Source organism: Podarcis cretensis, assembly GCF_951804945.1.
Source record: "Podarcis cretensis genome assembly, chromosome: 4".
NCBI lineage: Eukaryota > Metazoa > Chordata > Lepidosauria > Squamata > Lacertidae > Podarcis > Podarcis cretensis.
In genome coordinates, this window is record NC_137173.1 from 55,183,811 (window position 1) to 55,210,282 (window position 26,472).

At 40.7% G+C, this 26,472-nt stretch overlaps 1 protein-coding gene across 2 annotated transcripts in view; it reads left to right on the forward strand.

The window, feature by feature from the left end:
- TTC3 (tetratricopeptide repeat domain 3) overlaps positions 1–26,472 on the forward strand; it is a 62,223-nt gene that overhangs the window by 10,140 nt on the left and 25,611 nt on the right. For both annotated transcript variants that reach the window (XM_079974879.1, XM_079974880.1), the window contains exons 6-27: positions 479–532; positions 1,109–1,232; positions 3,025–3,110; positions 3,964–4,058; positions 5,578–5,640; positions 8,206–8,260; positions 9,507–9,669; positions 9,764–9,812; positions 11,299–11,401; positions 16,660–16,717; positions 17,223–17,280; positions 17,598–17,673; positions 18,717–18,845; positions 19,496–19,576; positions 20,439–20,551; positions 22,118–22,244; positions 23,154–23,273; positions 23,423–23,524; positions 23,610–23,702; positions 23,949–24,010; positions 24,502–24,638; positions 24,755–25,084. In XM_079974879.1, the coding sequence (XP_079831005.1) occupies positions 479–532; positions 1,109–1,232; positions 3,025–3,110; positions 3,964–4,058; positions 5,578–5,640; positions 8,206–8,260; positions 9,507–9,669; positions 9,764–9,812; positions 11,299–11,401; positions 16,660–16,717; positions 17,223–17,280; positions 17,598–17,673; positions 18,717–18,845; positions 19,496–19,576; positions 20,439–20,551; positions 22,118–22,244; positions 23,154–23,273; positions 23,423–23,524; positions 23,610–23,702; positions 23,949–24,010; positions 24,502–24,638; positions 24,755–25,084 (2,278 nt within the window). The remainder of the gene's footprint in view (positions 1–478; positions 533–1,108; positions 1,233–3,024; positions 3,111–3,963; positions 4,059–5,577; positions 5,641–8,205; positions 8,261–9,506; positions 9,670–9,763; positions 9,813–11,298; positions 11,402–16,659; positions 16,718–17,222; positions 17,281–17,597; positions 17,674–18,716; positions 18,846–19,495; positions 19,577–20,438; positions 20,552–22,117; positions 22,245–23,153; positions 23,274–23,422; positions 23,525–23,609; positions 23,703–23,948; positions 24,011–24,501; positions 24,639–24,754; positions 25,085–26,472) is intronic.

Consider the following 26,472-nt stretch of genomic DNA (forward strand, 5'->3'; position numbering starts at 1 on the left):
AAGGCAGTTTATAGATAAGAATAAGAACCACTAAAAACATAGAAAAAAGATAATTAAAAACCAATTAAACATTGATAGAATTTAAACTATATACATACTGAAGCCATACAAGTAGTTATAATGAAATCAGCATGGCAGCAGCGCTTTCATTAAAAACAGTCAGTTTGCGAAAGCCTGCTAGAATAAGAAAGTCTTCATCTGCTGGCGGAAGGACAATAAGGAGGCAGCCAGTCTAGTTTCTCTAGGGAGGGAGGGAGTGCCAAAGTCTAGGAGCAATCCTAGCCATGCCTAATCAGAAATAAGGCCTATTGGATTCAGTGGGGCTTTCTTCCTGGTAAGTATAGGTAGGATTGTGTAGCCTTACTCTTCAATCTCAGCAGAAGTTAGAAAACCCCTTCAGATCACTGACATGGTGTTAAATGAGTGCAGGTTAGGGTTGTTGATAAGCCTTTGCTCTTCTTCTTCTCTCCATCCTCAGGATGTTCCACGTTTCATCAATGGCATATTGAAAATTGGAGCTGAAATAGACAATGTAAGTTTGTTTTCAACTCCCGGGTTCAAATACTAGAAGCCTTTTTGCTTTGTAAGAATCCCACACCACTTTTTTTGAATAAACACAATGTTTACTAAGATTTATATCCTGCCTTTCATCCATCATGGAAGGCATCAGACCAGTGGTTCCCAGGTGATCTCCCATCCAGCCGCTGACCCTCCTAGACCTCCTTAGAGTTAGCAGATTTATAGGAGCTGCAAGCTTGTGGTGGATCATTCATGATCTGGAATGCAATGGGGTCAAAATGATAATGTGACTTGTGGATCATGGGGAGCGAACTAAAAACTGCTGTTTGTAAAACCCAATCAGAATGATCCAATGGATGTACTGGATAACAATCCAGCATAAACAGCAGAGTTCTTGGTGTCTGCAGAAATTAATTCTTTTCGTGGAGGCTAGAGTATAACTGCAGGCCGCTGGCTTGATTCTGAAGTCTTTATACTATTTAACACCCTCATGCCTGGATGGCTATATTTGTATTTAATTTTAACTTGTCGTTTTTTAAAAGTACTTCAAATAATAGTATCTTATATATTTCTCCTTCATCTGAAATAGAGAATCTTCAATATTTATGATGCTCTTGACTGGATAAAATATGCTGATGACATCGGTATTTTACAGAAATTAGAAAAGCTTGGAAATTATTGTTGGCCTTTCCTAGAAGTTTTCTTTGCTGAATGTAAGTTATACACAATGTTACAATGAGTGGTGTATGGAAAAATGTCGTGTTCCTGTGCCTGCTTAATCTTAAACTTCGTTGTTCACAGTTGGGTAATACTTTGACTAAGACCAAACAAAAAGTCACAGAAATGGTGGCAAGCTTTTGAGTTTTGCGGAACTCTTCTACAGGTGATATGTTACACAAAGCAGGAAGCGGTGAGATGATTATAATTGGGGTTTTTAAAGGCTGTAGATTCAGATCCAGGATAAAGTTTTCATGGAACATTATTCCTCGTGAAGAGCTCTGAGAAATCAAAGGTTTGCCATGTTTTTGTGTCTTTTTGGTTGCTCCCCCCAAAAACGTATGGCCCAAAGGTGGTTTTTTGTGGATCAACCTTTGTTCCATAATACTAGCTCTATAAAGGCAGCTTTTTTTGGTTTTGTTTCTCTAGTCCTAATTGAAAGTAATTTTTACGGCGTTTGTGGTTGTTGTTTTTTTGTTTGAGGAAACAGCTTATTCTTCACTGGTATGATGACTCATATCCTGTCTACTACTGAGTCTGTGTTCTTTTCATTTAGACCAAGCTGAAGTTAACATATCACTACCAGTTTTACTTCAAGATAGGAAGTCAAGGTCAGGGGGGATATCAAGTTAACTGGTTATTTCTGCAGTTGAAGACCAAAAAACAGCATCCTCCCAATATATACCAGTTGGCAACTTTGTGCTTGCCATGTGCCTTAAGGTTGTTTACTGGTAAATTTATCGGCCTGGATCCAAAGTGCTCCGTGCATCAGTGAGACATTAATTCTCATGCATGGGGGATCATAGATTTCTACCACCTCCCAGATACAGTGCCAGTTGCATGCCATGTTGCTTCTTGGAGTAGCTTCTTGGGTAGCAAGAGGGGCTGCATGATTCTTTAGATCCAGGTTACACTTAAGTGAACCTGTTCTTTGAAATACCATGGATGGGGAAGCTTTTTGGCTCCATAGGATCAACCTTGCAGGCCAAATTTGACAGATGGGTGGGGGCACCTGCCAGTCACACAGCATTATAACATTACAAGGTTGAGAAGTAGGTAGTCCTGCCTACATGTCAGAATCTCTGGTGCTGAGCATTGGTCTGGCAAAGCACTTCTTTCTCCCATCCCTTTCCTGAAATTTACAGGCATTGCTTCACATGTGAGATATCCCCATCATGATCAATGTCTTCAGAAAATCAGGTTTCTTTCAGCGACTGGGGGGCGGGCGGGGGGAGAGGGACGAGACTTGCTTTATGCAGATCAGCTGTACGAGGGACTTCTCCCTCACCCAGCTAGCTGGCGTTTTCTTTTGTTTGTTTTCTTTGACTGTGTGTGCCTGTTCCCAACAATGAACAGGCGTGTACAGCCAAATTGAGCTGGATTTAACCCCTGCTCATCAACAGTCAAGGATGTGTGTGTCAGTCTTGCTAGATTTGACTTTGAGCACCTGTTAGGAACAAGGTTCCCTTCTGGGAACAAGGATTCGACACAGAATTGAACCCCTCCTTCCCTCAAGGGACATCAGCCCATAGACAGGTGGCATGATTTGGGAGAAATTGAGTTTGTTAGTAAAAAATAATAATCTCTTTCTGCAACTTTGAAATCTTTTTTGATTTGGAAAATAAAAATGGAAGATTGAACTACTCACTTGGATTACACTAGTGTACATATGTGTGACATTTATATAGTCCTCAAAGGAATAATTTTGGGCAGGGAAAAGTAACTCTTAAGTACATGTCAGTACTATAGTTGGTAGCAGTAAACATTGTACTGTGTTTCACTTTGTAGACAAGCATCTTATAAGCAAAATTATATTGGAGGACTACAACTTAATAGAAGCATTTGAATCTCAAAACTGTGATGGTTGTATGAAGGTAAGATTTAAACAAAACATTATATTAAAAAAATCAGAGCTTACTTGTAAATGCCACACCTTTCATTTGGTCAGAGAAACCACCCTCTAGTAGTATCTCAGTCTTGTCTAAATTGAGCTTCAGTTTATTGGCTCTCATCTGGTTTATTACGAAGGCCTGGCACCAGTCCAGAACATTCACCGCCACATCTGCTTGAGCTGTAAAGGAGAGAGGTAGAGTCGGGTGTCATCAGCATATGGATGAAAGCAAACTCCAGAACACTTGGATGACCCCCACTAAGTTTCATGAAGATGTTAAATAGCATGGGGATAAAATCAAACCCTGAGGAACCCTGTAATGGAGGTTCCTCCAGGCAGCGATCCAAGTTAAAGTGGAATCACTGCCAAACAGTATCCGCAACTCCCAGCTCTGACAGTCTCCCCGAAAGAATACCATGGTCATTTGTATTGAAATTCACTGAGAGGTCAAGGAGAATTAACAGGGACACACTCCCCTTGTCCCAACACAAGTCATTATACTACAAGGGTGACCAAGGCCATCACACTCATCCAAGAGGCCTGAAGGTGGTTCAAAACCACCCATTCAAGAACTTTACCCGAGAAAGGAACGTTTGCTATAGTTGTTCGAGTGTTCTGGATCCAAGGATTTATCAGAGAATGGTCTCACTGCTGAAATTGCTTGTTTGTATCGTGGCTTGTTAGCATCCAAAAGCAGTCATTGTGTAACACAATCTTAAAAATAACTTGAAGATGTTTCATAGTTCAAGATGAATTTAGTACACTGTATATATATGCACCCATCTGAAATTGCTTTACAATTGAAGTTAATTTGAATTTGTCCTGTTTCATTACAGAAAAGTGATCTCATGAAAAATTGGGGAAATGAAGCATTTGCTAAAGAGCAATTTGATATTGCTGCCGCTTCCTATACAAAAGCTATAGAATTATGGTAAGGGATAAATTATATTAATGAACAAAGGTGTGGAAACGTGCATTTGAGATAATTACCTTTTTGGACAGAAGATGAAAGATATTTTCTATATGAAGAGAAGAGTAGTTCCCAAAGACAGCTGCACATATACAGAGTAGGGTGTATGGAATGCACTATGGGTATTGTAGTGTTTCTTTGCATTCTTAGTGCCCTTTTAATTAGATTTTACTTCACCTGAAATTGTCTATTTGCTTTCAGAGGGGTTTATTTTGTCCTTGGCTCTTGTTACCAAACAATTAGCATCTTTTAGTGGATCATGTTGACCTGAGAGCAGAATCCCTTAAGTAGGATTTTAAAGGTCCAGTAGGGAGTAGTGACTGTTTAACAAACCACATGATTTATTGCCTCAATCTGGATTAAGATTTGGTCTTTTGAGACAGAAGAAACAGTGTCCCCCCCCACTGTTTTTTCTTTTGTTAGCCGTTCCTAATACACCATGGGTTTTGCCCAACACTGTCCCTCAGCTGACGGTAAGGCTTCCTAGAGCAGGGGTGTCAAACTCAAATTCATCGGGGGCCGCATCAGCAGTTTGGTCACCCTCAAAAGGCTGGTTGTATCTGTAAAGTGGAGGTTTCCTGTGTAGAACGGCCGGCGCCGCTAGAGGGCAGACGTTCTCTGGCTTGTAGGCTGCCGTGCATGCGCTGAAGAGGCGGCTTTCTTGTGTCAAAAAAAAGAAAAGAAAGCGAGAATAAAAGGTGAAGGCCGGCGGCGGCTACACGGGCCACATGACGAGGTCTGGCGGGCCAGATTCGGCCTGCGGGCCTTGTGTTTGACACCCGTGTCCTAGAGGAAAGAAGTAATTTTCAACCACTTCCTTCACTCCGCTAGCTCACGGTGCACCATTTAAATCTGCTCTGGGGGGCTTCCCAACTTTCTGGAGCAATTTAGAGAGCGTGAGGGGGCTGCAAGGGGGAGGGGAAATAATAAAAAAAAATGCCCTGCTGCTGGAAGCCTTACTGTCAGCTGAGTAGCACTGTTTGTGAGAACTTTGTAGTTTATAGCTTTTCAGTAGAGATACAGGATGGCAGAATTTTAAAAACCCTGTTATATTTGAACCACTTGAATAGCAATGCTTGGCAATGTATCTGGTAAGCAGCCCCACTAATACAAATCCGTATTACAGTACTGAAATTGAGTGCTGTGCCTATCAGTAGTACTTAACTATTTGCAGCAATCACTACCTATGTTATCTGCAACAATTGTGACTTTTAGCTTCGGTTAGGCTGACACCGGGACTGCAGGTGTACCTGTTCCTGAATTCACCCTTCATGGGGAGACTGCTATAAACTATTCTCAATGAGTTTGTTATGCAGGCCACAGCTTTTCAAACCTTGCGTATTAACTGCTACCAAAAATCCAGACTAAGGCAGAAAAGTCATATTGGATAATTGCATATAAATACATGTATGGCTCAACTTTCAGGAGACTATTTTGGTTCAGAGTAAATAAACTGAATGCAATCTAACCTTTTTTAAAGGCCTGAAAATCACATTCTTTATGGCAACCGGGCTCTCTGTTTTATCCGAACAGGACAATATAAGTAAGTATTTTTTTTTCATGGGATTCAATGACTACATTTGAATGGAACCCTAAACTGGTTTAGTGTTACATAAGTGACTCTAGCCTTCTCTCCTGGGCTCGCATGCTCCCCTCTTCCTCTGCATGACGTGTGATCGGAAAGAAAAGTTTGGAAGCTCTTGTTCTTATTCAGCTGTGGGTAATGATAACTGTGGTTAGTTTAAAACAGGTCTACTTCAAATCATGGTTTACGAAGCTGGCTTATTAAACTAACCACAGTTAATCACAGTTCTTGGTTTGGATGAAATGGCAAAAGTATGCTTAAAAGGCAAGTGGAATTCTATGCCTTCAAACCCCTTGGCCATAAGGGACTGGGAATAGAGGAGTACGAAAGCTTGAGAGGGCTTGCAGTTGAGTGTTCAAACACTGCCAAAGTATATTTATCTAAACTGAATATAAATCTAATGCTCCATTTTTTAAAAGCTGTGTTGCTTTAAGAGACTAAACGGCTATGAAACATTTTATCTCCACATTTATAAAGTTAAATTTTCAGCTGTGAAATTTAGTATTATTTTACGTTAGAGAGGGTTTATTTCAGTTTGTCATAGTTTCTCATCCTCTTCCACACCCACTTGCTCAATGGCATGGGCAAGAGCGAAAAAGCAATTAATTTTTGGTTTGATTGGAAGGAAGGAATTGAGGAGGAGGGCATTAAATTGGAAATGTTTTCAGCTAATCTCAGTTTTTAGAGCTTTTGGGTTTGGTTTTGATCTCTTTTGGGACTTTGAATCTTGGGGAAGCTGGTGAGCATTGCATTTAATGCATGTTAATGTTAAATAAAAAAAAGTGATCTCTTAAAGACAGAAATACACAGTGGTCAGAGACCACCATAGCACAAATGAACCAAAGAATTGTAGGGACCCCGGGGGTCATCTAGTCCAACCCTCTGCAAGGCAGGAATCTTAACAAAAGCATTAATCAAAGATGGACATCCAACCAATGCTTGAAAACATCCAATGAAGGAGAGATAATTAATAATAATAATAATAATAATAATAATAATAATAATATAGTAAGTAAGTAATTTTTTTATTTATACTCCACCCTCCCTGGCCAAGACCGGGCTCAGGGAGGCTAACATCAAATATCAAATACATTAAAACACAATCAAACAATTGATTAAAATACAGCTTAAAAATTAGAATCAGGATAAAATTAGATGATTGCCCACGAATTACAACCATAGGGGTCAGGAACCTCAAGTATTCATCAGGGCCAGCTATCCATGTTGGTCCCACATGAGCCGATAAAAGGGCCAAAGAGATAACCTACAGGGTCCCATAGAGGGGGGTAAAACTGGGCCCAGACCAAAGGCCAGGCGGAAGAACTCCGTCTTGCAGGCCCTGCGGAAAGATGTTAAGTCCCGCAGGGCCTTGGTCTCCTGCGACAGAGTTGGGGCCAAAGCTGAAAATAATACAATAAATATATTATTTATACCCTGCCCATCTGGCTGGGTTTCCCCAGCCACTCTGGGCGGCTTCCAACAAAAGACTAAAAATACTAGAAGGGAGACTCCTCCACTGTCAAACAGCTCTTAGCGTCTGAATGCTCTTCCTGATGTTTAGTCCATAGAACTAGTTTAGTGAAGTACTTTAAAACTGCAGATAGTTTCAAAAAAAGTAGTTTATTGGATAGTAAGGAGATCAGGTGCTCAGAGCAAAAACAAATATGATAAATTCCACCAGGTATGACCCAAGCCACCTCTTTGGATCCCAACCTGTCCTGTAATTTCTGTATTGCTTTTCTGTATCTTGGAGGTGAATATTACTCCTTCTCCTTGAGCAGTAAAGATTTTTTTTTTTTGGGGGGGGTAAATTAGCATAGACTCCAACTTTACAGAGTGGACAGGCTTAGTGTTTTGGTTCAGACTAGACTTGTAGGAATGCTGGATGGTATATTGCAGTGTTTCCCAACCTTGGGCCTCCAGCTGTTTTTGGACTATAACTCCCAGCATCCCTAGCTAGCAAGACCAGTGGTCAGGGATGATGGGAATTGTAGTTCAAAAACAGCTGGAGGCCCAAGGTTGGGAAACACTGGTATATTGGACCTTACAGAGATGTCCTTTTCTGTTGACGAAGCCTGTTAGCATTGAACTGTTGCCATGTTGGTTTGGGTCAATATCTTTCTTCGTATCCTCTGAGAGTACTCGGAAGGAAAACTTTGCAGGAACAAGCATTCAAACAGAAGGAAAGACTATTGACTGTCTTACTCAGTAGTCAGTAGCATTCAGGGAGGTAAACGTGAAGGGCTTTGGTTCTGCAAGGCTAGGTCTGTGAAGACAAAAATACCCACTCCCCCTGGTGAAGTCAGAATTTGAACGTGGCTTCCCCCAGGAGGAGATGTGAGTTGAAGAATCCTCTGTCTGCTCTCCAGAATGGATGGTGAGTGAAATTTCTTCTCTTTTAAAGGCAGAACTTTCTCAGGTTTTTGGATTTAGTCTTGCAATTTGAAAAGCTTAAAAATGTACTGTATTTGAATGAGAACATTTTCCTCATTCATTAGTATCTTAACTTCTTACTGTTTTCAGAAAAGCCCTGTGTGATGGGAAGAGAGCCATAATTTTGAAACCCAACTGGCCAAAGGTTAGCTGCATTTCTTTCACAGATCTGTGTTTGCTGGAACTCAAGTCAGAAAACATTGAACATTAACCATTATTTAAACAGGAAGCTTCCCTTTTTGAGTTAATTTGACTAGTTATAAATCACTGGGGGATAGATACACTGTATGCAATAGTTTTATTTATTTAAAAGCATTTCTAAACTGGTTAATATAGAAAATATCTCTAAATGTAATATATTTGTGAGTAGGTAGGGATTATGTCCTTGGCAGCTTTTTAATTGAAAGGACCCATACCAGTTATTTTTAGGGCATGGTCTCTTTGGGCTCCTTTACCCAATTTTAACAAGTACGTATTAGATTCACTTTCTGCATCTAATGTTCTAAGAATGATCTAATGTTGATCTAATGTAGATGCATGTTGATTCTGGCTTTCTACCATGTGCCAGCATAGGATTGGATCCAGAGATCCTGTCGCTAGAGTTTTCCTCACAGAAGAGGCAGTCCCAGTGACCGCTTAGGGAGAGTGGGGAAATTTGATTTTTGCCCATTTCCCATGCATTCCCCAGAAATGTGCTCCCTGGGGTTTGGTGAACCTGCCACTTAATGAGAGGTGGTACAGATCGTAGTGTGATACACTATTGGTTCTTCAGGGGTTTAAAAGTTTGAACAGGAGGGAGAGGTGGAGCTCAGTAAAGGAGGGGCTACCAACACTTAAGTTTCTACTAGATGAAAATCCCTCCTATTATTTATTATTTATACCCCACCCATCTGGCTGGGTTTCCCCAGACACTCTGGGCGGCTCCCAACAGAATATTAAAATACAGTAATCCATCAAACATTAAAAGCTTCCCTAAACAGGGCTGCTTTCAGATGGCTTCTAAAAGTCTGGTAGTTGTTGTTCTCTTTGACATCTGATGGGAGGGCGTTCCACAGTGCGGGTGCCACCACCGAGAAGGCCCTCTGCCTGGTTGCCTGTAACCTCACTTCTCACAGGGAGGGAACCGCCAGAAGGCCCTTGGCGCTGGACCTCAGTGTCCAGGCAGAACGATGCAGGTGGAGCCGCTCCTTCAGGTATACAGGACCGAGGCCATTTAGGGCTTTAAAAGTCAGCACCAACACTTTGAATTGTGCTTGGAAGCATACTGGGAGCCAATGTAGGGTTGGGCTTTTAGACTCATATGATGAAAATAGGAGTGAAAATGTTTTTATCTGGCAAAACTTGCTCTATTTAGGGGGGTGGTAAGTACTTTGTTCTTTTTTTTTTTGTAGGGACACTATCGATTCTGTGATTCACTCTATCTCTTGGGGGAGCACAAAAAAGCATTAGAAGCAAATGAGAAAGGCCAAGAGCTGTGTAGAAATAATCCTGAAGGAATTAAGGATCTTATACAGCAACATGAGAAATTTAAAAAGCAAATTGATGAAATGAGAGGTAACTTTTCCTTTTTAAGATTGTCTTTAAATACAGTAAAATACTTTGTATAATAACTTTTATTTAGTGAATCAACTTTTTATCATTTATTTAGGTGTGAAACAAAATAAACACAGAATAAAGAAGGCAGTAGTTCAGAAAAAGTAAGTTTAATTCTATTTTACTTTATATGTGAAAGTAAATAAAAGTCAAGTAACAACGGGCTAAATTAATATTTTACCAGTACAGATTTGGCACCACTAGGAGATTTTGACAAATTCATGAGGTATAGAAACACTACTTCCTATTAGTAAGAATGCTTCATTAGCACTTAATTTCTGTAAGTGTCAGGTTCGCAAAGATTATCCCTCTTTTAAATTTAAGATGAATTAAACAACAACAACAACACTGCATTATGGTTCAATTTAAACAAACACTAAGAAGCTTTAAAACGGTTGGTTGCACATAAATATTCCTTAGAAGGGCATCTCTTTACTTCTTTCCACACATATGGATTGCATGGGCAAAAAGATTTTTAAAGCAATTGAAAGTGTTAATCCACATGAAGTCATGCTCTTAATTAACATGGGTGTTCAAAGAGGGAAATAACCCATTGATCCCCACCCCCAGTTTTTATTTCTTTAGTTAAAATATCCTTCAGCACTTTCAGAGTGGCTTTCAAAAATAAGGTAAAAATACAGTAAAATATAATAAAGAACAATATAAAGGGTCTTGTGGAAGACTAACAAATTCATTCTGGCAGAAGCTTTATGCTCAGATGTGTTGAAGTGTTATCTGGAGTTGTGGATGCATATATGCATGGCTATAGAGAGGGAGGAATTGTAAAGAGTGAGGTCAGAAGGCAATGGAATGCAGAAAAGTACAGACAGTGATAATTACCTTGTTAAAAGTGACCATTCACCCACATGTTTGTTGCCCTGGTGTCACTGTGGTCTAAACCACTGAGCCTCTTGGACTTGCCGATCAGAAGGTTGGCAGTTCGAATCCCCATGACGGAGTGAGCTCCCATTGCTCTGTCCCAGCTGCTGCCAACCTATCAGTTCAAAAGCACACCAGTGCAAGTAGATAAATAGGTACCACTGTGCCAGAAAGGTAAGTAGCATTTCCGTGTGCTCTGGCACTCGTCACAGTGTCCCGTTGTGCTAGAAGCGGTTTAGTCATGCTGGCCACATGAGCCAGAAAGCTGTCTGTGGACAAACACTGGCTCCCTTGGCCTGAAAGCGCTGCAACCCCATAGTCACCTTTGAATGGACTTAACTGTACAGGGGTCCTGTATCTTTTTTTACATTCTCTGCTTCCAATGTTGGGGCAGTGTCAATTGTTCTGAAAGCTGCCTTCAGAACTGTCCTTCACTCCCTAGAAAAGGAAAACAGCCCTGTGTGCTTCTCTTAAGAGCCCAGCTGCAATCTTCCTGCTGTAAAGAAGGGATCCTGAACAAAAATGGTTGCATTTGTAGATACAGTTATTCTTAATGTAAATGTTGCAGAAAACAACTCTTCACATCTTATGATAGGGTGTTGCTTAATTTTATTACCAAAGAATGATGGCAAAAGAATGTTTCCGGATCCTAAAACAATTCATAATCTTCTGGGACCCCCCTCCCCCACAAGCAATGTGTGTTTTATTTAGTTCTACAGAATCTCCTTCAGTCAGTGCCCAGGAATCAAAGAAATCTGACAATGAAAAGAAAACGCAGCCTGACAACAATCTTGGTAAACAGAAGCATACAAAGGTAAGTTGTTTTCGTTTGCTTGTTTTTAAATGCAGATGCTACTGAGAGCTGCTGTCTGGAAGACAGTGCTGTCAGGAATTTCCTTAAACATGAATATATTTTTCAGGGTTCTTAGGTTCCTGCTCCTTATTCTGCCAACCCTGACTGCTGTCGCTTTAACTTTTTGCTGGCAGTGATATAGCCTGGCTTTGTATTAATTTATCTCACTTTAAAGTTATTTGAACTTGGCAAGCAACTAGCTACTTGGCCTGTTATAAGAAGATCTGTGAATGTGACTGAAAAAAGCAACAAACCTTTTAAACATAGCACTTTTAAAATCATGAAAATAGTTCCATTGAACAAAGCCAGTCTTGCTTCCAAATAAATATGCATAGGATCAGCTTTAACTAGGAATTTTTTAGAAGCAAGAGTGGTTGCTACTGGGCGAAAATAGTATTTATGAGATAGGAAGCAAGTGTCTGTGCTGCTTCGTTGGTAGCCATATATATTCTTAATCTGGGAATCTGAAACATTTCAAAGCTCAAATAGCTGGAGAGCATAATGTAATAGCACAGGCTCATCCATATTGGTTGATTGTGAAGCAATACATAGGGCGATACCTCCTGGATTCTAGCACCAGTTAGAAGATCACAACAGCAAATATAATACAAATTCCATTTTTGTTATTTATTTGAGATGATGTTGGATATTAGAGAGTTTGCAATTTTGTCCAAATGCAGTAAATAATGTTTCCTGCTAGCCAGTAACAGAAATACTTCCCTTCGCTAGCAGGAGAAGGGGAGGAGGGCTTAGGCAAGCTTCAGGCTTACTTTTAATACCTGCTTAATCTAAATGCCACACTATGTTTTCCTCCTGCAATTAAATGTAGTCATTGTTTGAAGGGGAGTTTTGTGTCTTTCTCTTCAAGAGTAATTTTCTACCCACATTTCTAGTTAAGATTTCCTGTTATTCTTAATAATTTTGTCCTGGCTTAGCAAAGTCATAAACGGTTTAATGTTGCATTTTAACGTTGTTCAACTCGGCCTTGGGACCTTATGGTAAAGGGTGAGTAGGGAATAATAACAAAAACAACAACCTGCTATTTTTGTATCTTTTTCCTTATCTGCCTTGCGGTCCTTTTTGTTTCTGTTAAGTAACCTTTCCCATTATTAAGTTTTTTTGGCTATCTTTCAGCAGCTTCCAAGGTGGCTCATGGTATAATAAAAAATATTTAAAATCAGGCTTAATTCCCGTCCCCAGTGAAAATAGCAGTAAGACAAAAATAAAAGCAACAAGGTACCAGTAAAAGCAGCAATAAGAACAGCAAGGCAGTAGTAAAAACATCTGAAAATAAAATATATAAAAATCCTGGGAGAATAGAAATGTCTTCATTTGGTGCTGAAAGTCCAACAGATTTAGCTCTGGCTGAGCATCTTTGGAGAAGGTTCACGTAGGGCATGGGTAGGCAAACTAAGGCCCGGGGGCCGGATCTGGCCCATTGGCCTTCTCAGTCCGGCCCACGGACGGTCCGGGAATCAGCGTGTTTTTATATGAGTAGAATGTGTCCTTTTATTTAAAATGCATCTCTGGGTTATTTGTGGGGCATAGGAATTCGTTCATGCCCCCCCAAATATAGTCTGGCCCCCCACAAGGTCTAAGGGACAGTGGACCGGCTCCCTGCTGAAAAAGTTTGCTGACTCCTGACGTACGGCTTTTGGTCTTGGTGATTCATAAACTGCCAGTGCATCTTATCTAGTTGATAACATATTACCTAGCTGTAATTCTGTGGATGGGACTCATGAATTTACTTAGTCCCTTGACATCAAGAGGATAGGGTTGCAGGCCCTTCACATTACTTTGAGAGTGCTTAACCCGTCCGTCCTCTTTACCTGCCATTGTGCAAATAAGTAGTAGAGTGATGACTGCTATTCTAGATGAGAGACGGTTGGCTCAGCACAGTTAGCTGAACCTGTGACAACACATACAAAAGGAAGTTAAGGGTGGACCTGGGAGGAGAAAGTGAGTCATTTAGCCGTTTAGAGAAATGAAACGAAAGAGAAGGCTGTAGACTTGAAGATTGGCAAAGTGTGTATGCAGAGTTAAATTACAGCGGTGCTCCTTTTCAATGGGGGGAAATTTTGGCAAAAGCAAGAAAAAACAGGTATTAAACAATTACGTTGGGTTTTTATTTGGCAGCCTTTAGGATGCTAACTGGGTTTTGAGCAAGTAATAACTCAAAAACTTACTTCCCGTTCAAATTGAGAGGCTTCTTCTTTAAGAACAGTAGACATATGGCTGCTTCCTGCCAATCAGCAGCAGGGAAGCTTGGTTCCGCATAAACTGCAGCCGGAACTGATAATATCTGAGCCCCTCAGCTCTCTGTTTGGGGCAGGTTCTGTTTTGTTCACCAAGAACATCTTAAGAGTAGTGGAGCTGCAGCTAGTCACCTTCCTGCCAGCTGCTGAAAAAAGGTGCATATAAGCCATTTATATGGTGCATTTAGATGTTCAGAGCACTCCATGTACATTATTTTGTAATTATTACAACTTTGTTATAGAGGTTGTTATTTATTATCCCTGTTACTCAGATGGAGATGGTGGGTGGGCTGAGGGAGAATGGATTGCCTGAGATCCCACAGGTGAGAGTCAAGTGGGGCATTGCATTTTAGCTCTTTCTCTTGTTTACTATGCTACAGCAGCTCTTGTACAGTGGTGCCTCGCAAGACGAAAAGAATCCGTTCCGCGATTCTCTTCGTCTAGCGGTTTTTTCGTCTTGCGAAGCAAGCCCATTGATGGCTTAGCGGATTAGCGCTATTAGCGGCTTAGTGGCTTTTAGCGGCTTATCAGCTTAGCGGATAAGGGACTTAGCGGCTTAGAAAAAGGGGGGGGGGAGGGGAAAAAAGTCGGAAAAACTCGCAAGACATTTCGTCTTGCGAAGCAAGCCCATAGGGAAATTAGTTTTGCGAAGCGCCTTCAAAACAGAAAACCCTTTCGTCTAGCGGGTTTTTTTCTTGCGAGGCATTCGTCTTGCGGGGCACCACTGTATTAAGGTTTTTATGAACCAGGCAGGTGCAGCTGCACAGAAAGAACCTTCTTAATCTCAGTCGGGTCAGGAAAGGAGGAATGGATGGATTCATTTTGTTGTGAAATTTGATAAAAGCGATCACATTCTGCATTTGAAATGCAGTTTCTTTTGCTAGTACCTGGAGTGGGCATGGAACAGGATGAACTGGCCCTAATATCAATTGATTGGCAGACAGCAGATAATAATAATAATAATAATTTATTATTTATACCCCGCCCATCTGGCTGGGTTTCCCCAGCCACTCTGGGCGGCTTCCAACTGAATATTAAAAACAGTACAGAATCAGACATTAAAAACTTCCCTAAAGAGGGCTGCCTTCAGTTTTCTTTTAAAAGTTTATAAGTTTATAAGTTTATGGTTATATGGTTTTATGGTTTATGGTTTTAAACTTTTTAAAAGTTTATAAGTTTATGGTTGCCATCAATTTTGATTTTAATTAATTTTTATAATGTTTTTATAATGTTGTACTGTTTTAGTGTTGTTAGCTGCCCTGAGCCCGGCTTCGGCTGGGGAGGGCGGGATATAAATAAAATTTATTTTTATTATTTATTAAAAGTAAAATAGTTGTTTATTGCCTTGACATCTGCTGGGAGGGCGTTCCACAGGGCAGGCGCCACTCTGTCTGGTTCCCTGTAATCTTACTTCTCGCAATGAGGGAGCCGCCAGAAGGCCCTCGGCGCTGGATCTCAGTGTCCGGGCTGAACGATGGGGGTGGAGACGCTCCTTCAGGTATACAGGACCGAGGTCGTTTAGGGCTTTAAAGGTGTAACTGGGAAGGTCATTGATTCCAATTTCTCTGCCCTGCTTAACCCAAGATTCTTAGCGTACAGTTGTACCTTGGATCCCAAACACCTTGCGAGTCAAACGTTTTGGCTCCCAAACGCCGCAAACCCGGAAGTGAGTGTTCTGGTTTGCGGACATTCTTTGGAACCCAAACATCTGACTCGACTTCCACAGCTTCCGATTGGCTGCAGGAACTTCCTGTGTAGCCAGTTGGAGCCCGTGCCTTGATTTCCGAACGTTTTGGAAGTTGAACGGACTTCCGGAATGGATTCAGTTTGACTTCCGAGGTACCACTGTGTAGGAATAATTAATACCCTGCATCAAGGTAAAGGGTAAAGGGACCCCTGACCATTAGGTCCAGTCGTGACCGACTCTGGGGTTGCTGCGCTCATCTCGCTTTATTGGCCGAGGGAGCCGGTGTACAGCTTCCGGGTCATGTGGCCAGCATGACTAAGCCGCTTCTGGCGAATCAGAGCAGCGCACGGAAACGCCGTTTACCTTCCTGCCAGAGCGGTACCTATTTATCTACTTGCACTTTGAAATGCTTTTGAACTGCTAGGTTGGCAGGAGCAGGGACCAAGCAACGGGAGCTCACCCTGTCATGGGGATTCAAACTGCGACCTTCTGATCGGCAAGTCCTAGGCTCTGTGGTTTAACCCACAGCACCACCCGCATAAAATTTGGTAAATAGCAATAGGTAGATTGAAGCATAGGTGCTGATATATCACACCCTTTTTCACTGTGCGATCAGGAAAAATAGTCCAAAAATGGGGATATACATGAACAGAGTTGAAGCTTTGAAGTTCCCATCCTTTTCTATAGAGCCAGGTTAAGAGGCAGCAAAATCTACCCCCTCCCTATCTTGAGCACAAGGATCACCAGGGGTTGTGAGCATGTTTAGCCCTACCCTAGCAGCTTCCTGAATGCCTCCATTTACTTAACTTCATGTAAGTGGGTTGGTTGGGAATTCACTCTTGCTGGGGAAAAGTGAAGCATTCCTGTTGCACATGCATAGGCAGTGATGGCTAAACCTGCCTTCCAGTCCTTAGGTTAGGCGGTATAGCTTCCTCCTAAGTTGTATTATGCCAGTTGGGTGTGTTGGGCTTCAGTTAAGAGTACACAGAGATGCTTTGCATTCTTCCCCAGAAATCTTTGCCATTTGTAACTGTGCATCTGATTTAGCAAGTATTATAACATTGGCAGCCTGCTCTGAGCACAGTTAGACAGTTAAGGAGATTTGGAACTCACAGCCTAAGATGCCTTCCTGGTAGAAGCATTTGAGTTCTTCCATTTCCATGGCTGAACACGCACAACACTTCATATCAAGGAAATCTATTCAGGTGGGTGGTTTTAGCAACATGCCCCTTTCTGGTGCGGTGGGAGGAAATACTCATTTTTTAATCTTTTTACAGGTAGCTGCTAATACCTTAACTACAGAAAACAAAGATCGTCTTTCAGATATTTCGTCAGGTAAGTTAAAATAAGTTAGACCATATGTGCTCCATGGTATGGATACCCCAAAACATAAGTGTGTCAGGCAGAGGCGCCGACTTGGGTCTCCCAATGTGGGTGTCGAACGTCGGCACACACTGTGCTGTAATGTTGCTCCATCATGTCGCGACAGCGACTGGATCAGGGCTCTGCACACTGGTCCCTGCTGCCCTCTGTATCTGGTGCCTCCACACACCATTCATTCCATTTCTATTCAGCAATCCTTGCATCTTTTTTGTCTCTGAGTGAAGCTTGAAAATTTTTGCATAGACCAAGGTAAAGACATCAAAATTCTCAGAGTTAGCTTTGTACAGTGCTGGCACATAACAATCAGTTTCTAAGCGTTAGCATGTTGCTTTTTTCAGCCCTGTCAAATTTTCAGCTTCTTTGTACAGTTCCTTGAAATTTTTGATGCAAAGTGTGTGGTTCTTTTTAAGGAAAATAACCAGGTTCAAAATGATTTTTCCCCTCCCCCTCATGACAGGGCTGAGGGAAAATCCAGGAAAATCCAGGAGCAAAATGAGTGACTTTGAAAAGACAAGGTATAGTTTCTCTTGCATTATAATAGTGGAAATAATTTCAGATTCAGAACTTCCCTTTGAAATGTTTTTGGGGTTTCACCTTAACACTTTTATTTATTGTAGCTTTCATACCTGGGTGTCCACATTTTTTTATTGGCCATTATAGCTGAGGGGGGGAAATGTCACCAGGGCACTGGTCCCTGGTGCACATGAGAGGTTGGGGACAATCCTTGCTTCCCAGGGACAAGTTTCCCAGGTTGTGTTTTTTTTTTAGAGCATGAAATGTGTGCGCATTTGAGTTATTAATGACAAAAGTAACTGTGTTTTTTTAATTCCAGAGATGAGCTAAATTCAAAAACTGATTCTCAGAAATGTCTGGTCAAACAGAAAGCTCCCTGTAGTACTGTGCAACAGGTAACAGATATATAAAAAGCGTGGCATTGCAAATTTAAGAGTTTACTGAATGTCAGGAATGCTGTTTACATATGGTTGGTGAAAGGCATGTAGAACATTATACAGCAGCAGCCTCCACTGAATATTTAAAACCGGGCAGTTTTTCGTTATGGGATTCTGTTCATAGTGTTGCCTTCACATGTACAAGTGAAACACAGCACCAAGTACTTTTTTAAAATTGTGGGCTGTATCTAACACTGCAGCTCCACTGGTGTGCTATACATCCATGCCTGCAGTGGAGCTTTCTTCTGTCCCCTGGGTGTGCTCAAAATCAGCTCTGGGGGGTTCAGGGACACTGGAATATATTTGGGGGGCATGTGGAGGAAGGAGAGGAAGTCCTTTTGTGCCAGCGGAACCCCACGGCTACAGCATTGGACACAAGCCCTTGTTGGCAGGTTTCCTAGTCTCAGCTGGGATCTCTTCCTAGCCTGAAGTCCAGGGGAAGACTATAATACATTATGCCAGCTGCATAAGTCTTTACCCACTCTTAATTGCATGTTATGTTCGTAGTAGTCTTCAGACCAGACTGCAATCCAAATTGAGATGGTAGAGAGCTATATGCTAACGATTGTACAGTTCTTTCTGTAAGGAACAGGGTGGGTTTGTCTGAAATGGGAGCAGGGGTATGAAACATTGAATTTGTCATGAAAGTTCTTCCTTCTTAGTGTACAGTGGCATACTGGCCCTGCTCTTATTCCTGGAGGAAAGGGGGAAGTGGGTCCGCCTGTTTCTGTCTCCGCCCCCTTGACTTTTATCTGTGTTGCCATCTTGGCATAGTACATATTTTGTAGGGATTATTTGAATAGTCTCAAGGTCTCCTGGGTTTGTTTGTGTTACAGTTTGTGTGCCATTTTAGCTCCATAAGATTGCTACAGCATTAACATTTGAGTAAGAAATAAAAATGTGAAATATTAAATTCAAACAACATGTATTACTGGTCTGATAAGCATAATGTTTTGATAAAGGAAACAAAGACAACATTTGTCCCTTGTTGATTTCTGCAGGGGAAAATAGTATTGTCGTTGAAGAGTACTGTAGAAGATGGATGTACATCATTGATGGATCAGCGCTTTCACAATGCTGAACAATCCTTTGCACGATTGTTAAATGTTCTAGATCCATCCAAGCTACAGGTAATAGGAAGAATGCCATGGTCTGCTCAAGATAAGTTTTACCTTCTGTATATGTTTACGGTTCTTTTAAGCATTCCTAAGAAAAGGGTAAAGGTTAGTTTTTTCCACTATTATATTGTGCTAAGTAATTGAAATTTCTGGAAAACAGAAAAGGAAATATGCAAAATGGTTTTTCAGTGACTCTGAAACCCATCTTCCAGGTTTTGTGCATTTTGTGTAGACAAAGGGAAACTGTCTTTCTGATTTCTGTGTCATAGTAAATTATAAAGGCAAAGTAACTTATTTCTACGATTCAGTTCTCTGTAAGGCTAAGGGTGGCATCCAACATTAGAAATAATCAGCATAAACGAATTGAAATCAGTGGGAGGTTACTTAACTCCATTGATTGCAGTCTACTCTTTAGTACGACCTGGTTGTATATCACCCTTGGTGTTTGCAAAAGGTTGGGTTAAAGATTTATGAACAAAGTAATCTTGTCTAGGATAGGGATCAGATGCAGTTGAGCAGACAGAAACTGAATGTATATAAAGTACAGGTTCCAATGGATACAATTCTTTCTGTCAAGTTTTGTTAACTTGAGGATGTGATTTTTAATGACAATCCATTCTTTCTTGTCTTCTCTTTATTATTATTTTTTAAACTTGATGCAGCCATTGAAGTTTGCTCTTGTTGATTATGTCGTCATCCTCTATGGCTATGCTACTGCTCTCCTTGGAATAGGGCAGCCTGAGGTAAGATTCAAGCTATTACGTGTTGGCCAGGGCCCTCCTGCCAATGTCTTACTAGAACAGTGGGTGGCTGCTGACTTAGCTAGCACAGGAACTAATAACTTGTTCCCATCTAAACTGTTTGCAGGGAAATGCCATCTTTTTTATTTGTAACAAATTTCAAAACTTGAAGTCATGAAGTTGAACCCATATGCAAATGTATTGTATAAATAATCTTCAGTTTGAACAAATATTTCATCCATATGTTCAGTGAGTTGTGTGCAGTCATGGGGATATTGTTTTATTTAAAACAGAGTACGAAACTCAAGAATCCAAGGACCTGTAGGCAAGGAGTCGGGAAACTTAATGACTGCTATCCTGACATGAGACAGAGATTATGTAACATTTTTATCATGCACTAGGGAAGTCCACATTTAAATTTCAAAATCTAAAAGTAGCCTACTTTTGCAGTTCACGTCACTATGGTGGAAATTTCCAAGAAAAACTTTCAATCATGCATAGTTCTGTCCCATAGGTGCCTATATTTTTTGCTGAAATGCAGTCATAGAAGGCAAATGTATTAGTTTATTTTACTTCGGAAGCCTTTTGTATCCTTGTGGTATTAGTAGCCTTTGTGGTATACTGCACGTATTGAAAAAAAAATGGTCTGATTTACCATATCTACGAAGGCATTAGATGTCATTCTCAAAATTCTCAACCTCAGTGATTTTAAAATGACTTTACCTTTAAAGTTTAACATGCTATCCCAAGAAGTCTTGAAATCTCCATCATGTGCTGTAACTATTTTTGCTTTACATTTCTTTTGCCTTTTGCTGTTTTGATTGTGTTTGAAATTATTATCAAACCGTTTCATTTGTTTTCAAAGGAACTAACCAAAGCCAAAGACTATTTCAATAACATAATTGAGAAGTATGAGAAAGTGAGATTTGATTGCTTAGCACATTATGGAATTGGAAAAGTATATTTGAGACAAAATAGGTGAGTATAATATGTTGATTTTAGAAATTGAGCTCATTTGTTCTTTAAAAACTTGATCACTTAAATACCTTGTCTGAGGACAGTTCTTGCACCTCTTGAATTTGTCCATTTCACATTTACTCTGATCGCACTAGAGAAGAATAGTCAGAGTGGAAGACCAAAGAGGACAAAACTTTTCTATCATATGTGTGAACTCTTAGAGAGGAATTCAGAAATTTCATTTACCTATTCAGTTGTCCGCTAATACCGCTCTCTGTGAAGGCAGGCTTGAGATGAAATATATGTTTAGTGAGAGAGTTAAAAATATGCCTGTGGCCTTTGCTCAAACTGGAAAGAAATGTGATAGTCAACAGTTTTGCTTGATGGCTTGGTGCTGTTTAAGATGTAGGGGTCACTCATAATCAAACCTCCCTCTGTACTGACCCCTGGTCGAGGAGTTTCACTTACAGCATGCAGTTAAAGTAGCATGGGGTGGAGAAGACTCCCCCATGGCTTTCTTTTCTGACAAGGAGGGATTCTAAGCCACTGCTTTCCGCTTCCCCCTCAGTGGCTGTTTTCCCCCTAGCAAATGGGTTTTTACTCCCTCTAATAACTTGGGAGAAGCTGCCTGGGAGAAGAGGGAAGTATGCCCTTTTGGTCTAGGGCAGGCATGTCCAACAGGTAGATTGTGATCTATTGGTAGATCACTGGACATCTGTGTGGTAGATCACTGGCTTTCCACCTCCCTAAAAAAAGCTACACAATTAGACCTGAATCCCAACTTTGACCTGAAGGGGGTAGATCACTGCCAGTTTGTAACACTGAGAGTAGAGCGCAGTCTCTTGGGAGTTGGCTACCCCTGCTCTAGGGAAAGCAGCCATTGCCAAAAGTGATCAGGAAGCAAGCAAGATGAGTAAACAATCGCAGCAGCCCTCACCGCTGCACTACTGTGTCAAGGTGAGGGGAGAGTGAGCATGCTTGACTTGAGCTACCTCTTCATTTTGAAAAGGACTATGGAATCCAGAGTTGACGTTTGCTTACTGTTAGAAAGGCATATGAACCTACCTGGACCTTGAGATCATCTTCTGAGGTCCTTCTTTGTGTGCCTCCTCCTTGAGAAGTCCGGAGGGTGGCAACACGAGAACGGGCCTTCTCTGCAGTGGCTCCCCATCTGTGGAATGCTCTTCCCAGGGAAGTTCACCTGGCATCTTCATTATACACCTTTAGGCGCCAGGCAGAAATGTTCTTTTTTAACCAATCAAGTTGACCTGATTGACATCCTATACCCTTTTAAAATGTGGCTCTTTTTTGAGGGGGGTGTTAATTGGGTTATTGTTCTTATTTTGATTTTATATATGCTGATCTTTTCTGTGAACCGCCCTGAGACCTCTGGGTATAGGGCGGTATATTAAATAAATAAATAAAATTAAACCAGCCACAATTACTTCCCATTTTAATATTGTGTTTGGGGTCCTGGGGAGAGGAATGACACTCATCTTTCATTGGATTCCTAAACACAAAACACACTTGACACTAGGGACGCTTAGATATAGCATGTGACGTTGAGTCTTTTGGCGTACACGATAGGTTTTCAGAAGCTCTGGACCAGTTTTTGAAATCAAAGACCATGGTTAGTCATAAGATTATGCCTGGTGTATTGACGTGGCCTACAACTTCCATAGTTATTGAAGAGACAAGAACAGAAAAACTTCAAGTAAGTAAGATTGTTACCCTGTAAAGCTAAACAAAACAAAACAAAACCCAGTTTGTATATAATTTGTGTGGTGGCTGTCCAGGATAAGTTCTGTCTATATTCTGAGGACTACATCAAGGAACAAATTGGTAAAGCAGAGAATCTTGCATTCATCTTCAGTGGAGGTGAGCATACTTGAATGTGTGACTCTATCCATCCTTTCCGGTATAAGGATTGCCCTTAGCAATTGGGAATCTAAATACCTGCTAAGGGTCCCTGAATGGCAAGGAAGTCTTTTGAGTGACTTGCCAGCTGCACTGAATATGGGATCTTTGTAGAATACCTCAGTTTGTCAGCTGAATTGTCCTGGCATCAGAAGTTGTATTTAGGTCAATTACCATTCACTTATTTGCACCTTCATCACTGAGATTGCCCCTGAGTCCTTCCTTACAGAACAAAATTAAAGAGCAATAAACCCATTTGCTTTGTTTGTAGTTTGACAGCGGAATGGACTACTTTGGAAACCTTCGTTAGAGGTTTATCAATAGAGCTTGGGTGGCCATCTGCCAGAGATGTTTTAGCTGTGATTCCTGCATTGCAGGGGGTTGGAGTCGATGCCCCATGGGATCCCTTCCAACTCTATGATTCTGTGAATCTATGAGCAGTACTGCGTGACTTCATCTCGCATCACTGTAGTCAACTTTGAAAGCCTGGCCTCATACAGATGGGTTGAATTCCTTCCTACCTAACAGGCAGCCTAATATTCTGTGGGGTGGCAAACAATAGAAAGTGGAAGAAATTGAAAGTTGAGGAAATGATGAATATTCAGTATTCTGCTCGATGAGACTGCATTTATAAACATGCACACTTGGTAGTACAGAATTTCCAGGGAAGGTGCTACAATATTTAACTTGCTTTGCTGCTTCATAGGTTATATTGCAAGATCACATTGAAGAATGCAGATTTCCTCCAGCTCCACATGCAGTTTGTCGCTACCAGCAGTGCCAAGCGCAGAAAATAAAAATCTATTTTAGCGACCCAGATTTCAAGGTAATGTGAAGGTTGTTGAAAAGGATCGTCAGATACTTTTAATTTAGGTGCACTTTCTCTTAAGAAGGTTATGCGAAATATGTTTTGAATATTCCTAATATAAATGTTGAACTCACAGTGCTCACTTATCTGTGATCTCCAAACTTTAGGGTTTTATACGTGTTACCTGCTGTGAACAATGTAAAGTGGAGTTTCATGTAAGCTGTTGGAAGAAGTTGAAAGCAGCAAGATATACAGATAAAACTGAAAAGGTAACATCAAATGTTTAATGCTTTACTTCTGTAGCCTCTGTAGCGAAATCGTACCCACAAGGCCTTTTTCTGCTCACACCCACAGGACTTCCTTCGAGAGCTATGTTTCACTCCAGATTGTAGCGGTCTCATTTCTAATATTGCTGTCTTCAGCTCCTCTGGTTTAATCAAATGTGAGGTAAGAATCGATTTCTGGTTGGTATTTTTTATAATATAAATACTAGAAATGGAATTAGATGAAAAGAAACCTTTAATATTACCTGCATTCAACATTTCCAAATTTGTTGTCATACTATATAAATTTCATTTTCGTTTCTTTGCTTTGACCTAATGTCAAAACAGTATTTTATTTTCCACAATTATAATAAAGCACTGTTACGGAAAATAAATCTTTGAAGCTCCCATTTTTCTTTTCTCCTCTTAGTATGAAGATAAAATAAAAAGCAAGAATCCTCCAAGGCCCATTGTTAAACAGGAATGTACAAGGTAAGTTTCCTAGCTAGTCATATAATACCAGCAGTTCATTTTCAGAGTGGCTGACACAAGATGGTAGTCTCATTGAAGAACATGGGGGTTTGTATCGCCACCTGTTGTCCAAGGCAGGAAATATTCAGAGTAGGGTAAGGGAAATTGGCCAAAATGGTCTCTATCTCGTTTTCTGGTTAAGGGAGACTTTTATTTGCTGAAAAGACCTTAACTGGATACATTTAGATACTTGAAGGCCTGTTCGCATTTAGTGTTGTGATGACCTTCACATAAGGATTGCTGCCGGATTACGTCATCATGTGTCTGCTATGATTGATACAGTCAGGCAGCACATTGAAAGGCTGGCTGGCTTACTCTCGGGAGCTTCTGTCATATCTTAACAGGCCAGGAGACTTATTTTTCCTGAAAGAGTGGTAGTCTTGAATATTTACATTTCATCTGAAAAATGTCCAATTGCTTTTAAAAATAAAACTTTGATTTGGCTGTGTCAGTTCTAGGACCCTACAGAAAAAACAGGAGAGAAAATTGAAGAGGAAATTAATGAAAGAAGACACATTACTGTCACTAGGGAACTTTGCAGAAGTACTTCACACAGCAGACTCTATATCAAATGATGACAGTGATAAAGGTATGGGACAGTAAATACCTGTATTGTGAATAGCTTGCCCCCCCCCCCCCGTGGGGTCCTGTGTTTCTGTTATGTATCTGGGCATTCACGGTTTTGTTTTTGCTTTTTAATCTTAGGGAGCGGTGGTGGTCTTGTTCACAAGAATTATTTTGCTGGGGATAGAGTCCTGCAGCTTATTATGCAGAATTTTGAGAAAATACGGAGAGGCGTACATGATGGCTTCAAACTTCTTAATGAACTGTTTTCGTGGTGGGTAATTGGTGAAGCAGACCACACACGGTTTTCAACAAACTGTGTGACCTCAGTTGAAGTAATGGATCAGATTGTAAGCTCCGTAATTGACAAAAATAATAGAGTGGCGACAAGAATTTTTGTTCATGTTTTAAGTGAGCTTGAAGAAGTGGATCCTAGACTACACGACTTAATGAAACATCTTGATAGTAATGGTAAGAGTAAGTTATTTGTGGTTAAACTGTAACATAAAACTGAGGCTTAGTTCCATTACAGGGTTTTAACTCTTGAGCATTTATCTGTTAGGCTTGTTCACATTACATATGAGAGCTGGCTGCAATTGCAGCTGATCTGGAAAATAAAAGTTAGGAACTGGATTTGTAAATAATTCTGATCAACAAATCCCTCTCTGCTTATATTTATAGTTAAATCATAAGGTTATGCTTTAAGTATCAAATGCAAGGATATAAGTAATTGGAAAATTTATGCCCTTGCTGGCCAGCACTGTAATTTCCTACAACATTCCAAAGTTTTGATCATTGCTGTTTTCAGTTTTTTACAAGCAAGATTTGGGTAGCAATAATTACATTTCCAATGCACTTGTTCCTTATTTTTAATTTTTGTACTAATTTCCAAGTTTCATTATGCTCCTTTAATATTCTCAAAATAGTCTCAATATATTAGACTGCACGTGTCCTGCTTAGAATTGTTTGCTGAGAAGACGTTCAAAGCAAGATGCTCATTTGTTCTTCACTCTAGCCAGGCATAGGCAAACTCGGCCCTCCAGATGTTTTGGGACTACAACTCCTATCATCCCTAGCTAACAGGACCAGCGGTCAGGGTTGATGGGAGTTGTAGTCCCAAAACATCTGGAGGGCCAAGTTTGCCTATGCCTGCTTTTAGCACACCGCTAGTTTTACTTTTGCATCTTTGCAGTTTCTCATACTGTTCAGGCAGACAACTTTATGGCAGGTGTGTGGATCAGTTTTGTTTGTGGTTACTTTGTGATAGGATACTTGTATCCATAGCCAGCTCTCAGTGGGCTCAATCCAGATGGACTTTTCATCTGGCAGAGGCCTTTATAAATGACTTGGTGGGAGGAGAGGGAGGTGATTTTCTCTGAGTTTCCCTGCACACACACTACATTCTGTGCTCTTCCAGATGGTCCCACAACCCTCCAGAGCAGATTTTCAGAGAGGAGGGGAATTGGTGAAAATGGCTTCCTCCTTTCCATTAGCAAATGCCTTCACTTGATCAGAAACCTTTCTGTGAACAGAAGGGTATTGTTGGATACAACCCAATAATAGTATTCACAGCAATGATGCAAGTGGGAGCGGGAGACGTGAGGGAGTCCAATGAAGCTAAGAAAATATGTTATGATATATGTTTCATTGTTTTTTATTTCTGCATTTATGTTTAAAAATTTTAATAAATATATATATAAAAAAATAAAAATAAAATAATAGTATTCACAGCTTCCCTCCCCACATAATGCAAAGAGCAATGGCTCCTAGTGTCATCGTCCCCGCCCCAGCTTTGGGTCGGGCACTGGTAATTTTAACAAGTTCCAGATACTGAGTTTTTCACTATACTATCCCCCATC